Source organism: Podarcis pityusensis, assembly GCF_964106645.2.
Source record: "Podarcis pityusensis genome assembly, chromosome: 4".
Taxonomy (NCBI): domain Eukaryota; kingdom Metazoa; phylum Chordata; class Lepidosauria; order Squamata; family Lacertidae; genus Podarcis; species Podarcis pityusensis.
Genome location: NC_138027.1, coordinates 56053469 through 56070007, shown reverse-complemented (window position 1 = coordinate 56070007; position 16539 = coordinate 56053469). Strand labels below are relative to the sequence as shown.

General features: G+C 44.3%; 1 protein-coding gene across 2 annotated transcripts; it reads right to left on the bottom strand.

The window, feature by feature from the left end:
* Window positions 1-551: 551 nt before the first annotated feature.
* On the bottom strand, window positions 552-16395 carry FAM3B (FAM3 metabolism regulating signaling molecule B). Of its 2 annotated transcripts, none has more exons than XM_081004494.1 (8): window positions 16068-16395; window positions 11109-11252; window positions 10367-10490; window positions 9013-9071; window positions 6315-6365; window positions 5804-5891; window positions 4161-4293; window positions 552-1679 (listed from the first exon to the last, which is right to left on the bottom strand). In XM_081004494.1, the coding sequence occupies exons 1-8, from the start codon at window positions 16090-16092 to the stop codon at window positions 1596-1598; spliced, it is 708 nt and encodes a 235-aa protein (XP_080860620.1). In that variant the 5' UTR covers window positions 16093-16395; the 3' UTR covers window positions 552-1595. The 2 variants fall into 2 exon arrangements, with proteins under 2 accessions (XP_080860620.1, XP_080860621.1); XM_081004495.1 differs by lacking the exon at window positions 16068-16395 and adding an exon at window positions 12369-15601.
* Between the last annotated feature and the right edge of the window lie 144 nt (window positions 16396-16539).

Here is a 16539-nt window from a genome sequence, read left to right as displayed (position 1 = left end):
TAGTTCCTCTTCACAGAAGTTACAAGAGTGGGGCCATCTAGTGGCAGCCCATTTAGATCAGAAAAGGTTACTTCTAGGGTGGGTGAGGAGACGGAACAAAGGAGTCGCAGTAGGTAGGTGGATCTTAAACCTTTTCCTAGACACCATTTGCCCACTCCAAATCCCACAGCAGTTTTCCTCACTTCCCAACCTTCAGGTTATTAAATGCACATATAATCATCTAAGTGTTGCTATAGAATGAGACTTCTTCTGTCACACACATTGACCCCATTTTGGGATTCTAAGATATAAATTGACACAAGCATTCCATTTTGCTGACAGAGGAAGTGATTTTATTTGGCCGAGTAAAGCTAGTTTTGATCATATTTAACTTCAGACTTCGTTAATGCCTCTGATAATTCAACAAGCTCTCTGAGGTATGATTTCACCTTTCCTGTCTCTGTTAAGGGTGGTCTACAAAACATGAAACAGACTATAAATTCCATCCCAAGCAATTTACTGAATTCATGATGTTTCTGTCACATTTTATATATAAAATACTACACCGCTAATTTTAAAAATTAAATCCTTTTATTTATTCCAGAGTAATAGATGCATATACATTCAAGTATAAAACCGTGAAGCCATGAAACTACCAGCGTCATGATGACTAGATTTGGCTTTAAGATGTTTCAATGAAAGTAATGTGGTGAGAATGTGAACAATTGAGACAATCACCGCACATGCAAAGATGACAGCTTAATGAATAGGCTGTTGGCGCGGAGGTGGCAGTTCCAGCAGTAGAGAAACATAAAAGATCAAGTGTGTCTGGTGAAGAATCAAAAGGAGGCAGCATGGCGCATGGTGCCGTGGAGCTCCTGAGGGCGGCCAGTGTTGCTTGTGCTGCCTGGCCGGCTTCCAAGTCGCTGGGACCGCCGCCACCACCACCGCTGTCGTGTGGGTGCTGGGGGCACCCACATCTGGAGCTCCTGGGCCGGAGGGACCCAGGAGTGAGCACGGAGGGGGAAAGGAGAAGCCCTGACCCTGCTGCCCCGCCATTGCGCTGCCGCCGCCAAGGGAAAGGAGGAGAGGTAGGAGGGCAGACGGAGGCCACGAGGAAACATGCGGCTGAACCCAGGCCCAGCCTGAGCCCACCTCCCCGACAGCTAGCGCGCTGCATTTTTAGCCACTAATGTGAACATACCCAAAGTGTGAATGTGTGAGCTGAGCTCCCAGAGAGAAGATTGTGCTCCTGCTCTGCTGCAGTGGTTTGCAAAGTCAGTGTGTTGCCCCACCTGGCCTCACGGTTTGTCCTGCTCCAGACAAACCACGTTATATCCAAGGTTTTTCTTGGGTTTATATCTCTGACAAACCATGAGCCCGGGTTTGTGTGATGTGCTTAACTCACAGCAGCAGATGAACAGGAGAACCGGGGAATGAACTAAGCAGCCACAATCCCCTTGCATTTGTACTCAGCTCATAGTATTGTGGAAAAGTATGGGCAATTTCATGGCCAAAGACATTCCTAAGTATGGCAAACAAATCATTCTGAGATCATATGGTAAAAATGCAGTGCACTCCTTTGTTGGTACATCTTAACTGGAGAATCCAGACCGTTAGTTTTTTGGAATACAGCCTTCTATCTGGACTTCAGCTGGCCAGCCATTATATCGATTCTTTTTCGCATCAGAGTGGTTGATCTGTTTAAAAGAGACGTATTAATAGCAATTCAGTTTATGGCTTCAAAATAATGTAATTGTGAAAGTCTATCTATTATTGCCATAACAAGAGAAAATAGTGTGGCTTCCAATCAGCCACAAGTGGGGGGGGGCACTTTGGAATGGGGAAGAGCTGCAGCTCATGTTCCTTGCATTCCGAAGGTCCCAGATTCAATTCCTGGCATCTCCAGTTAAGGCTGGGAATAACTCTTGTCTGGAACCATAAACAGCAACTACCAGTCAGTGTGGACAATACTGAGCTAGATGGACCAATGATCTGAGTCAGCATAGGGCAGCTTCCTACGTTCCAAAATACACAATGGAAGCAACCCACCCCTTTTATCACTAAGCTTATGGAGAAAAGAAAACGCTAAAGCCGATTTATCTAGATCAGTTCATGTGAACCACAAAGTTTTTGGCTCCATCAAAAGGGCTTGGGGGTGTGCTGCAAAGTGGGATAGCTTTGGCAAAGGTATTTGCCAAACGGGAGACCCACAATTGAGATCATGTTTGAGCACAACCCCTTTCCACTTCTGACTGAGAATATTCAGGCAAAAAACTAGGTATTATATGTTTGGGTATCGTCAGAAAGGACAGCCCCATGTCCAGTTCATAGCATTCCTCTATAATGTCTACTACAATTTATCTGTATTTTGACATTACAGTCGTACCTTGGAAGTCGAACGGAGTCCGTTCCGGAAGTACGTTCAACTTCCGAAATGTTCGGAAACCAAGGCACGGTTTCCGATTGGTTTCTGATTGCACAGGTGTGCTGGAAACAATAGCGGAAGCCATGCTGGACATTCGGCTTCCAAAAAAAGACCAGAACACTCACTTCTGGTTTTCGATCAGGAGCCAGAATGTTCGACTCCCAAGGTGTTCAGGAGCCAAGGTACGACTGTACATTCAAAAAATGGAGAGAGACCAGGAAGGAAAGAAAACTCAGTGGGCAGCCTGGATACCCCTAGCTACCTTATATTATCCTGGGGCAAATATCTAAACAGGAGCACTCCTGCTAAGGGGTATGCCATATATTGTGGCATCTTTGATATAAGCATCTGTTTGACAGGAGTCAGGATTGAAAACACTTCCAGCTTCCTCTCCCTTTAAAATTAAGGAGCCTCTGGAGTAGAGCAGAGAGGAGCTAACACTAGAGTAAACTTTTGAGCATGTGATACATTTGGGGGGTGTATAGGCCATGATACCTAGCCAGAGCTTTTTAAGGACATGCAGGATAGAAATAGTAAAGCAACTGAAACAAATTTAGAAAGTGAATCAATAAACTTTCTCAGGGCGTTTTTGTTTTTTTAAAAAAACTAAATCAAATATTGACTGTAATTGCCTATTAATTCAAAGAACCACCTCCTAATAAGGGAATATGGAGCTTAATCTTGGACTTTAAGAGTTAATGTTTTGGTAGGTTTCTTTTTTTTTTGCAACATCTTAATTCTATTTTGTTTCTGCAGCAAGACATACTAAGTAGCAGAAAGAAATCAGACAATTAAGTGGTATATGGTAAAGATGCTAAACTAATAAGGCCCTGTTCTGATTTTAAGAAGAAGAGAAGAGTTTGGATTTGATATCCCGCCTTTCACTCCCCTTCAGGAGTCTCAAAGCGGCTAACATTCTCCTTTCCCTTCCTCCCCCACAACAAACACTCTGTGAGGTAAGTGGGGATGAGAGACTTCAAAGAAGTGTGACTGGCCCAAGGTCACCCAGCAGCTGCATGTGGAGGAGCGGAGACGCGAACCCGGTTCCCCAGATTATGAGACTACCGCTCTTAACCACTACACCACACTGGCTCTCTGTTACAAAAGTGGACGGTAATATACTCTCATAATATTAGTTAAGTTACTGTGTGCAGAGGAGGGTGACCCTATGATAAAGTGTCTGGAAACCAAGCCTTATGAGGAATGGTTGAGGGAGTTGGGCATATTTAGCCTGATAAAAAGAAGAGACTGAGAGGGGATATGGTGAGCTATTTTCAAATACCTTAAGGGCTGTCACATGGAAGATGAAGCAAGGTTGTTTTCTCCTGCTCCAGAGAGGATGACTCAGACCAATGTAGTCAAGTTACAAGAAAGGAGATACCAGCTAAACATCAGGAAGAACTTTCTGACAGTAAAAGCTGTTTGACAGGAGAACAGAATCCCTCAAAAGCTGATGGACTCTCCTTCATTGGATATTTTTAAGCAGAGGTCGGAGGGGCCATCTTTCAGGGATGCTTTAGTTGAGATTACCACATTGGAGGGGGTTGTACTAGATGACCCAACTCTCTAATTCTACGGTTCCATTACTGTAAGTTAGCCAATATGGATAGCTTTTATTTCATTTGTTTGGATGTCCATCGTAGAACATAGCCAGACTACATGAAACACATCAGTATTTAAAGTTCTGCGGTTCCAGCAAGTGTTATCTACATCCATATACATTTTTTAGTCTCTTAATTTACACAAGTCTTACCATTTCCCTTTGTGTGTCGGCTGGCAGTTCAAAACCTTTTGCTGCTATAAAGGCCCAGCTTGACCTGAATTTCAAATTCTTTATTTCTTTACTTCCTAGATCTGCTATTGCCTTTTTCGCATCCTCCATTAACCTATGTGAGAGAGAAAGGATTAATCCGAATTTTGTACCTTTGACAACTCATGTTTGCTAAAAGCTAAAGTCTGAATAGGATAGGATAGATTTCTTCCGATATTCTTATTCAGATTTCATTTCTTCCTAAAATGTTTTCTTTAGCACATAGAAATAAAGAGCATTAATAGCACAATCCTAAGCATGTCTACTCAGAAAAAGATCCCACTGAATTAAATGGATTCATTTCCATGCATCACCTTATCACCTGCTTGCAACACTACCAGTCTTATTTATTCTGTTAAAGCCACCCTTAAAATACATAATAACATGAACAAGTTGTTGGCAATCCCTTAGGAACGAAGGATCCAAAAAAGCCAGCATCAGGTATCAAGTTTCTGCATCAGAGAAATATTGTGTTCCTGATTTAAAATTATGCAAACGGATAAAACTAATGATTGCACAAGTATATCTAGTGCTTTTTTTTTCTGGGGGGAAAGGAGGGGGTACTCAATATGAAGTAAGTTTGTTTGTTTATTTAGGGTCCAGTTGCACTACCACACTCACACACACGAGGCAGTGGCTAAATGTAAGATGTGATTACGTAATAAACTCAAGCAGACAATGATCTGGATTACAAATGGCCACAACTTTAGTGATTAGAGATATAGGTGGATTTTTGGCTCAGGCATTGAGTGTATATCATTCCAGCCCCAACCCCTGAACAAAAAAAATAATTATTTAATTCAAAAAAAGATAAAGGAACTCAGTTCCCCTATGTTCCTGCTCCACCCCACCCCCCGAATATATATCAGTCACATCAGTCATGATGCTACCAGGTGACACTTTAGAAGTCTAAGTGAAGTTTAGAAGTTAATTACAGTCGTACCTTAGCTCCCAAACGCCGTGGGAATTGGATGTACCAGCTCCCGAACGATCAAAAACCAAAAGTGATTGTTCTGGTTTTCTAATGTTCTTTTGGAAGCCAAATGTCTGACAGGGCTTCCACAGTTCCCAATTGGAGGCAGGAGCTTCCTGCAGCCAATCAGAAGCCATGCTTTTGAAGTCGAACGTTTTGGAAGTTGGACAGACTTCTGGAACGGATTCTGTTTGACTTCTAAGGTAAGACTGTATCTGGATCATATAGAAATCTTTGAGTTCTTATGTTACAATACCCCAAGATACCCTCTGTCTCAGTGTATTTTATAACCTGTTGTTTGTTGTGGTGCTATATAATTAAAAATAAAAGAAAAAGAAATATTAAAAAATAAATTTAGAATTTTAAACAACTGCTTGAGGAAATGAGTTTTGAAGCCAATATTTAACACATTCCTCAAAATATGACATGAACACCAGACTGTGGCCTCCAAGGGGTCCATGTATGTATAATGTATAGGAAAATTCAAGTGTATTTGGTAAGATGGGAGGTAAAATTTATCATACCACCACATATTTTGCTACCTTATTTCTCAAGTCTGCAAAGTGAAACCACTAGCTATGTTAAAAACAGGGCCATAAATCTGCTTGCTTACCTTGAGCTTCCATCATCATAGGTCACCATCAGGAGCAGAGATTTCTGGGGTGCTTTTTGGACAAAATCAGCCAGTGGTCTGGAGAATGCTGTTAATGGCAGTGGGGAGAGAAACCTACATAAATGTGCTATTTCCCCCTCAAACATTGTATTCTTGCTCTTTTCGGACAAGGCAGGACCCAAGAAAACTTTGAGTAAAGTTTCACTCGTGGGTAGAACAGGGTGGTCTCAGTTCCAGCGAACTGGAAAAGGGATTCTCCCTTCCCCTGACATCCCTTCCCCCCAAAACTCTTGCCTTCCAACTCAATGTCTCTCTTCCACTGAAGGAAAAGCAGCAATATAGAGAAAGTGCTTGGGATGGGAGCCTCAGTAAAGGCTGAGTCGTATGTCCATGATCCAAACAATCTGCTGTAGACATGCTCTACTCTCTGATATTGCATAAGTGTCATAACTGCATGAGGGTTTTTGGCAGACACTTTTATAACAATATTGAACATAGACATGCCTCTTACCTCCTTGCCACATGTCAAAAGATTTTGCATCAATAAGCTTCCCAGTGTTATCTGTAAGGAAGAGAATGCATTAAAAAAAATGAAAGAAAACAAGACAGAAAAAATGTTTCCAAAATCTCCCAAACAAAAATGTTTAGTTTAGAACGAAGAGGGCAATAAGCACACATCATGCGCCATGTATGCAGGTCTGTGCATCTATGTGTAGGCAAGGTGGGCACCTTTGGCCTTTGAGTCAATCCAGGCCCACCTGTGGGTCTAATCTGGCCCATGAGGCCTTTCTCCCCAAACCAATCAGATGGCGCCACTGATGATGTTCAGCTGATGTGTGGGACCTTCTTGGAAAGTCCACCCTGCGTTGATCCCTCCAACCTTCCCAAAGGATCAGCATGGGGAAGGCTTTACAAAACAAACGGTCTGATTGCTTTTATTGGAGTTTTGTTCTCTTCACTGCTGCAAGAAAGCACTGTCCCTGACACTGGAGCTTATGTCTACTTTAGACATCAGCTCTGACAAAAACTGCTCTGTCACACAGCAGTGAGGAAACGGGCACGTTTGTTGTTGCTCAGGTCCATTCTTCAGTGCACAGGTGTGATATAGCAGGGACTGACTTAAAGCACACACCCTTTGCAGCAGTCGTCCATCCCCGTCCCTCCTGCTTAAAATGTTTTCATTGAAAGATTTCCATAGATAAGAAAGGTACACACAGCGTCTTTGTTTTCAGTTTATAGAGTCTTTTCTACAGGTCAGTTACATTTTGTGTGAGACACTGCTATCATACACATTGTGATCTTGGGAGAGAGAGAGAGATTGTTCCAGCTGTGATCTTTAAAAGGGTGGAAGAAAGTGCTGCAAAGAGTGCTCAGCAGCGGCGTAGCGTGGGTTATCAGCACCCGGGGCAAGGCAAGTAATTTGCGCCCCCTAACCCGGGGCAAGGCAAATAATTTGCGCCCCCTAACCCGGGGCAAGGCAAGTACAGTAATTTACTCTCCCAAGCAGCAGCAGCAGCAGCAGCAGCAGCAGCGAGGCTTCTCTTTCCCCCGCGCTCTCCTGGAGCTGCCTCTTTTCTTTCCTTTTTTCCCTTTCTCCAAGGCTTTTCGCTTTCTCTCCTTAATTGATTCCTCCTCCACACCGCAGCGTTTCCTAGCTGCTTCCCCCCCCTTCCCCTCTCTCTCCTCCTCGCTCTGCTTGCCTTGCCCTGCACCGGCAGCAGCAGGCGCAGCCAGACCCCCGCCAGCCAGCCCGCCCGCCCGCCCACCCGGCTTCCTCTCCTTTTTTTGCCCGCGGCAGAAGGTTTCGCTCTCCCCCTTCCGCGACCTCCTCGCCAAGCCGAGCGAGCGCGGGCTCCCTAACCCGTGGATTTTAGTAGGGGCAGAGAGCTGCTAGTGCGAGCGCGCCCCCCGCCCATGTTGCACCCGGTGCGGCCGGCCCCCCTGGCACCCCCCACGCTACGCCACTGGTGCTCAGTCCCTGCTCTCCCATGCTGAAACGGGATCATGGAGAATACAAGGGATTTCTACAGGTGTGGGGGGGGGGGAGGGGGAGACAATCCACCTGACAATCATGTGACATCTAAGTGACATGAGACTGACAAATGGATTGTCCCACCCACCTGCTAAAGTTGGTCGGTGGGGTGAGGCCAGATAAAGATCCCAGGGCCAAAAATAAATAAATCCCTGCTCCTGGTATAGGTAAACATCCCCTGACCATTAGGTCCAGTCGTGACCGGCTCTGGGGTTGCGGCGCTGATCTTGCTTTATTGGCTGAGGGAGCCGGTGTACAGCTTCTGGGTCATGTGGCCAGCATGACTAAGCCGCATCTGGCGAACCATAGCAGTGCACGGAAATGCCATTTACCTTCCCACTGGAGCGGTACCTATTTATCTCCTTGCACTTTGACGTGCTTTCGAACTGCTAGGTTGGCAGGAGCAGGGACCGAGCAACAGGAGCTCACCCCGTCGCAGGGATTCGAACTGCCGACCTTCTGATCGGCAAGTTCTAGGTTCTGTGGTTTAACCCACAGTGCCACCTGCGTCCCGCTCCTGGTATAGACCACTGCAAAAGTTGGCAGGGAAGATACCAAAAATAAACAAATTTCAGTTACACTGCTAAGTTTCTATCTAAGGAAACACCTAATCTATAATGATATAAATCCTAAGATCCAAACAAAAAGTTAAAGTCCAGTTGGTAAAGCATGAGACTCTTTATCTCAGGGTAGTGGGTTCGAGGCTGATGTTGGAGGAAAGATTCCTGAATCGCAGGGGGTTGGACACGAGATGATCCCTGTGGTCCACTCCAACTCTACAATTCTATGATTCTGTGAATCCATGGCTCCTTATAAAACTCACTGAATTACAAGTTGTGTTGTGTGCAAAAGGAAGAGCACTCAGGAAAATCTATGATAAGCACTATAAATGAGACAAAGCAGGTGAGGTATCACTGTTGTAAATTATAAATTTTATAATGGCCACTAAAGTCTTTAAAGAGCACTTTGAATGAGTGCTCAAACAGTTTCAAGACAGTAGCTCAGCAATCCTTATGGCAATCATGGCAGACAGGCCAAGGCAAGGCCACCAGAGTGAGTTAATGGCAGAGACGAGATTCCCAGTGTTGTTTTCTTGGTTCACAGTCTCATAGCCACTTTGACATAGCATTTTTATTTCTTTAAAAAAGCACATACAGGATTGTGTCTTTTTACTCACAGTCCACAATGGCAACATTTATTCCTCTTCCAACATTTTTACTTTCTTTGCTCATAAGTCTGAAATGGAAACACAAAGTGTTTATCTGGGAAATATGGCAGACAGGAGGTGCTTTCCTGTGGTATTTAATAATGAGATAACAGTAGAGGGTGATGTTAAACTCTGTCCCCACTCTGTCAGGAATTTGAAGCACAGTGTGGGGCTTTTTGAAAGCCCTTTTGCAAACAGCCCCACACTGGTCTTTAAATCAGCCCACTCACTGTCCTGTTTGCAATACGGCTTTCTAACAGTTCCATGCTGCTTTTTGAAACTTCTGTTGAAACACTGCTAAAATGGATACCCTACCCCCCCCTCATTTTAACAGTGGTTTCAATGGAAACTGCTTTCCCCTGCTGAAACAAGGTGTACAGTACTTGCAATACCCATGATGGACATTGGGCGTGCACCTAGCTTCAGCAAAGGAACCATTAAAAGCTCACTTTAAGCTCCCAGTGGTTTCCTTGAAATTACTGCCCTCACCTTCTGCCACGTTTCACATCAGGTGTAGGGTGGGTAGTCTATTTAGAAGCAGGTCTCACCTTTTTCAATAGAACTTACCTTAAGCGTGTTTAGGATTGTAGCATCAATGCACTAATGGAAAACAACAACCCACTTTTGTGACAAAACAACACCATTAGCCATTTAATCAGTGGAACACTTGAATAAGTTGAGTAAGCCAACTTTAAACCAATTTCACTCTCATTGCATCCTTTTCTACGGGAACTGTAGCTTTATTCCTAGCTGGATAAATGGGTAAAGTATTTGCAAGCGTCCATTTGCTAGAATTTTAGTCTGTTTCTCAAAAGTTTTTTTTTAAAACTGTTTATAAATATCTTGTGTGTAAATTGCCTTGAAATGTTGGTTTTGAAGACAATTAAAAAATTGTAATAAAAATAGTGCGAAGGTTCCGAAAATCATGTCCACAGGAAGCTGCCTTGTACAGAATGAGACCACTGCCCCGTGTAGTCCATGACTGTCTATATATTAATTCCCCAAAGGCCCAAGTCAAGGTGGTTGGGGAGTTTGGTACAGTTCCCCCAAAAGGGCCCTCTTTCCCCCCAAAAGGAATGCATGAAATTTAAGTAAGGAATGCCTTGAATTAAAAATATACTGTGTCTATACTTGAACACTGAAGCACCTACAGATGGAGAGGAAAGGCAAGCAGCAGTTGGAGTGATTGTCTATGGCCCCTCCCTAGTTTTAATAGTGTTAAAACTTCCTACCTTCTCATACCACTACAACTACCACTGGAGGTCCAATGGACTCTGTTATAAATAAATGGCAACGCTGGCCTTAAGTGTTGTTCAGTACTCACAGCTGATCTTCAAAACAGATCTTGGCGATGGACTTCTGACCACCACCACTGAGTATGCGATAAGCATAGCTCCCAGGCGAACATGGAGACCAGTGGTCACATTTCAGTCTTTTCGGGAGTGGTGCTGAAAAGTACATTAGATAGGAAGGCCTTTGAACACTGGGCAACCATCATTCATAGTTGAAGCCCAACACACAACTAAGCATGCTAATGTCCACTAAAATTATCGGTAATTGGTCTGACCATGTTTAACTCCACTTTGGATTGCGGCCAACATTTATTTTGTCATGTTGTAAATTATAACTGTTAAGTATAGCAGGTTTTTCTTCTTCATGTGACAAGTCATCTTAACCAGTGCTGATGTCAAACAATATAGTTTCCTCAAACCTGTGGCTGCTGCCAACCCAGATCTTTTATCTGATCACCCTCAATGTTTTGCAGTCAGTGAACTGGAACATGGGTGAGGAAAGACTGAGGTAAATGTTAAGGTCAGGTGCTTCCTTTAACAATCAAGGAGATGTAGAGAGCAGATGTGGTGCAGCAATGATTGCATATTTCAGGTAGAGGCAAAGAACTATTCTTACAGTCTGAAGGGGTGGGATTTACTCTACTAAATAATCAGACCATTTTTACTTGGGTAGCACATGAGACAGAAGTCATTATTTTTTTTTACAAAACTTCTACTTAAAAAACCATGTGCCTTAGAATATTAAAATACATCCAGGAGAATGTGATCACATACCTTTAAGTTTTGGTTTCTCAGCAATGTTCTGAAGGTCGTTGAAAGCTGATGCTAAGGAGTCTTCAGGTATAATAGATGCCAATAGGGATCCAAAGTACCAGGCACAGACAGTTGCAAAGATAAACCCTCCTAACTTCATAAAATCTGAAAAAAATTAACAAACATTTTCATGACAGTCGAGACAATCTATGTACATTCAGAAGGAAAAGTGGCAACTGCCAAGCTCACCAAGCCACAAAATATTGTTGCACGCCATCCCAATCGCCAGGCAGTGTGAGATTCCATGAGTTCCATGCATTTCACCAGAGTTTGTGTTTCCTTTGGAAATGAGGTACAGCGGAGGCTGTGACATATGGTTTATTCACACAAATATAAAACCTGAGTTCACATCATTAACGCCCCCAAAAGGTACTGTTTCTCCCATAGCCCCAGCTATGTTGATGATGGTTGCTGCAAGTGATTCCCAAACAGAGAAGATGCAAGTGTCTGAAACATGTCTAGCAAAACTGTCGCATTGGGATAATCCTCTGGCCTCCCTGCTCCTTTATAGCAAACCTTCTACTACCCAAAACAGTTTACATTTCTTAGTGCAGAAAGTATCGATCTGATGTGTAGAGAACTTCCTATTCCACTTAATTCAAGAGGGTTCTGGAAGCTTCTCTGCGTGAAAGAAGCACGCAGAAGGTTCATGATGTTTGTGTTATTCCTTCAGAGAAGCTGAGTACAGTTGGCTTAAACTGGTTCTCTTATCTCTTTCTGTCAAGGTCATGCTGACTATAAAAGGAAGGCCAGAACCAGCCTGGGTTTCACTTTCTCTTTCTATCTCTTTTCCTTCTGGTGTGGTGTTCTGTACATAGTATGCTTAGTGTTAAGGTTTAGACTTATTATAAGTTATTGCAAGTTTAAGTTAGGTCTGCTGCAAATGGATTTCTTATGGACAGTGCCAATCCTGAATGCATTGGATTTGTGACCATTATGCTCATTTGCCTTCAGTAGCAGTAAAGCTCTGCTGGATGAAATACAATTGCCTCTGCTCTAATCCCATAAACCCATAAACAGTCATGATTTTACCCTGAAATGTAAGAGACAAAACTTTTCACCCAGTGAACCAGGAAGTCCTATATACTGCATAGAATAAAAAACCTGAAGTGTTGGAAGGGACCCGAAGGATCATCTAGTCCAACACCCTGCAATGCCAAAATATGCACCTACATGGGGATCAAACCCATGGCATTGGTATTATCAGCACTGTGCTCTTACCAGCTGAGCTAAAATACCGTGTGGTGTCTACCTCAAGGCAGTTATGTTGGTTGAACAATGTCTGTTTGGAATTTGTTGTTGTTTAGTCGCTTAGTTGTGTCCGACTCTTCGTGACCCCATGGACCAGAGCACGCCAGGCACTCCTGTCTTCCACTGCCTCCAGCAGTTTGGTCAAACTCATGCTGGTAGCTTCGAGAACACTATCCAACCATCTCGTCCTCTGTCGTCCCCTTCTCCTTGTGCCCTCAATCTTTCCCAACATCAGGGTCTTTTCCAGGGAGTCTTCTCTTCTCATGAGGTGGCCAAAGTATCGGAGCCTCAGCTTCAGGATCTGTCCTTCCAGTGAGCACTCAGGGCTGATTTCCTTCAGAATGGATAGGTTTGATCTTCTTGCAGTCCATGGGACTCTCAAGAGTCTCCTCCAGCACCATAATTCAAAAGCATCAATTCCTCGGCGATCAGCCTTCTTTATGGTCCAGCTGTTTGGAATACTTGCTCTTTTTTCTTCTTCATTACCTTGATTTCCTAGGATAGGGATGGGAACCTCAGATGCCAATCTAGACCTCTTTTGTCTGGCCCTCCTCCCCAGGTCACACACCCTTTCCACAGTCATGCTTTGCACTCTGCTCAAGTGTACTTGCCTTTCTCAAATGGGTCTTTGAATTCTAATCATGTGCCTAGCTTGCTTAAATAGAGGATAGAGGGAGTTGTGGAGGTATATGTACAAACCAGCCTATTATACAAAGGTAAAATGTACCATATATTCACTGCCCTGACCAGTTTTGCTCTGGCCCTACCCACCACTGGCATGTGGATTCCTCGTGGAAGAGGGCCCAGAAAGTAATGTGGCCCTCGGGCTAAAAAAGGTCCTCCACCCTTGCTATAGGACATAGTACATAGTACATAGTCATGAATTTAGGCATTATGAATTTATATAGATATCAAACTCCAGCCACAAATCATTATGGAAATATTTATTGCATATCTACAGCCTTCAAGCATTCCACACATTTTCTTAAATCGATTGTACAACACGCTACTCACGAAGTTACACAAGGAATTTAAGCCTTGCCAGCAAATATTTTTGCCAGCCTAACTTTTCTTCATATTCACTTCTTTGGAGCACACATGCTATCACTATCACTGTCAGCTTAACACTCCAGCTTCTACAGAGTAAATGTTAGCTCTCCACAAACCTAATTACAGTGGTACCTCCGGTTAAGAACTTAATTCGTTCTGGAGGTCCATTCTTAACCTGAAACTGTTCTTAACCTGAGGTACCACTTTAGTTAATAGGGCCTGTAGCTACCTCTGTGCCGCCGGAGCACGATTTCTGTTCTCATCCTGAAACAAAGTTCTTACCTGAGGTACTATTTCTGGGTTAGTGGAGTGTGTAACCTGAAGAGTCTGTAACCCGAGGTACCACTGTACATGCTAGCCATTTACTCATTATGGAGGGTTACAAAGAGCTCACTTGTCACTTTCTTCTGCCTTGTAATGTACACAACTATGAAACCCTCAAGGCACTACCAAAAAGCTAGCCAGCCAGATTCTGCCCCCCCCCCCCTTGCAGCAATACGCCTTTGCAATGTAACTTACAAATATAAACAAGTCAATCCAAGAGCAATGTAAGCATATACATTTTCAGAAGTGCAAGTAGTCAAAACTTGAAACTGTAGAAGTTCTCCAAGTCACTTACATTAAATAAAACCTTCTTGGCAGTCAATATGGTTTTGGGTTTTAAAAAAGTAGCCCATAACTTTCTCACTGCTAGAGCACATAAAGCTACCTTATGGTGGCCAACTTTTCTACAATAGCCAGCAACCATATAGTTCTGAAAACATATCATTGCCATTCTAGGGAGTTCTGAAATGAAGAGAGGAATCTATCCCTAGATGAATTATAGAAATGCCAATGCAGGATATAGCGCACAATATCGTTCATCCATCCTGATTCATATATACAAAGACAGTGATTTGTTTGCTACATAGGGCATAAACATCCACCAACCACTAGTGGGGCTTTATGGAGGCTTTATGGAGCAGTATGGCCACATACACAGAACAGATGCTCCCAGAAAAGGCAGTGGGAGTGGGTGGGCTGGACGATCCAATGTCAAAGCACAACAGGTTAGACTGGCTAATAATCCAGCAGATTTCAGGCCAGCTCAGCCTCTAAAAACAACAACCCAGAACTCTTGATCAGGTGTCTTAAACCTTTTCAGACCCAATACCCCTTTAGAAACCCAAATATGCATTTGGGGACCATTTTTTAAGATAAGAAAGAACTAGAGTCAAACCCCTGCTCCTGCCCTCATAAGGGATTATTAATAAAGCGAATTCCTTTAATATCCCTACAAAAGCTCTTGGGCCTATTTGTCTGCGATATTGCAAGCTTAATAGCTTCCGGAGAAGCTCCTGTGCCTTCAAATTCTATCCACTTTGAAGGCAGGGGAACACAAAGCTTTGTTATACAGTAGTACCTCTGGTTATGTACTTAATTCGTTCCGGAGGTCCGTTCTTAACCTGAAACTGTTCTTAACCTGAGGTATCACTTTAGCTAATGCGGCCTCCCGCTGCCGTCACGCAATTTCTGTTCTCATCCTGAAGCAAAGTTCTTAACCCGAGGTACTATTTCTGGGTTAGCGGAGTCTGTAACCTGAAGCGTATGTAATCTGAGGTGTATGTAACCCAAGGTACCACTGTATATAGAAAGGTTCAGGAGACAGACTGAAGCAGAGAGCACCCAATTACTCATAAACAACAAAAAATTATTATTATTTAAAAGTGCTCAGAAACAATATTGCAGCTTGGGCACACCCCATGAAGGAAATAATAAATATTGTTGCTTACAGGACGTTTTGTTCTGTAGTGCATGGATAGCTGAAGGATTTAGGAGAGCTGACAACTCCCAAGTTGCACACAAAATGTTGCCAAGAATAATTCAGGAAATAGAGCAATATAATGCACCCATACAATCTTGGTTCTGCAACATAGAAGGGAATTGCTACGGAATCATTAGCTAGACATTTGGCTCACAAATTGCAACACAGGCCACCCCTCCAAGTTGATGGGCATTGCCATTCAAATAGTGTCTGCCACATCTTGCGATTGATTATCTGGGGTGAGGCTTAACTGGGCCCCACAATATCTTATTCAAGTTGGCACCCCTGATGCACAATGTCCCTTAGGTTAAAACAGAGGTTCTCAACCTTTTAGCACATTAAGCCTCTGCTTGAATAAACCTCTATTTCAACCTAGGGGAGATCATGCCAGTTCAAATAGAGCCCATGAGGGTATGTACGGGGAGTAGGTGGGGCCTCCCACATAACTGTCAGGTTCCTGACACCCAGTTGCAGACTGGGTGGGAAATCCTTCTGCCTTATGGAAGTTAATTTCTAAACGTGACGGGGACAGGGCTTCTTCCCCCTCATACTCCGCCCTGATGAGCCGCGACCGCTCAAGAGCGAGGAGAAAGCACTCTGTGCGTGCTCAGAGGTGCGCTTTTTAAACACCCTAGCGCTGCAAAAAAGTTTGGGTTCCCGGGAGCAGATGGGTCGAGTCTCGTCATCAAGAAAGCGCTGCAGCAACCGCGGAAGTTTGCGCAGCCTCTGACAAGGAAACAGGTCGATTAGAAATAACGAAAAGGCCAGAAAAGGTCGGGGCTGGGGGGGGGGGGAGAAACTTTTGAGCTACTCACTGTTGCAGGCCGCCCGCACCATCATCGCCCCTTCTTGCTGTCCCAGGTGGCGGACGAGGAAACCGCGGCGCTCCTCGCCCTCTTGCCCTCAGCGCCGGGCGCTTCCCGGTTCACGCCCCAGCCGCCGCCGCCGCCGCCCTCCTCCGCCCGGGAGGCTTCTCTCGCGGGGAAGGAGCCGTCGGAAAGCGGCGCCACCAGCCGAGTGCGGGCTCGTCAAGCGGCTGACGGTTGCGCCGCCGCCACCTCTGCCCTCGCCCGCAAAACGGGCTTTTGGAATAAACTTCGCGAGCGCGTCACGGGGAAAGGAGTTCCGCTGTGCTCGGCGGGCTCCCATTGCCGCGCAGGCTCGTCTACTCGGGCGAGTTGGGTTGGAACTTGCTCCCTCCGCCGCGAAGGGTGTTTTGAGGAGCTTGACGCAGAAGGCTTCGCCCAGCGGCTTGCAAAATGCAGAGAGCATACGCGAGCCAAACCA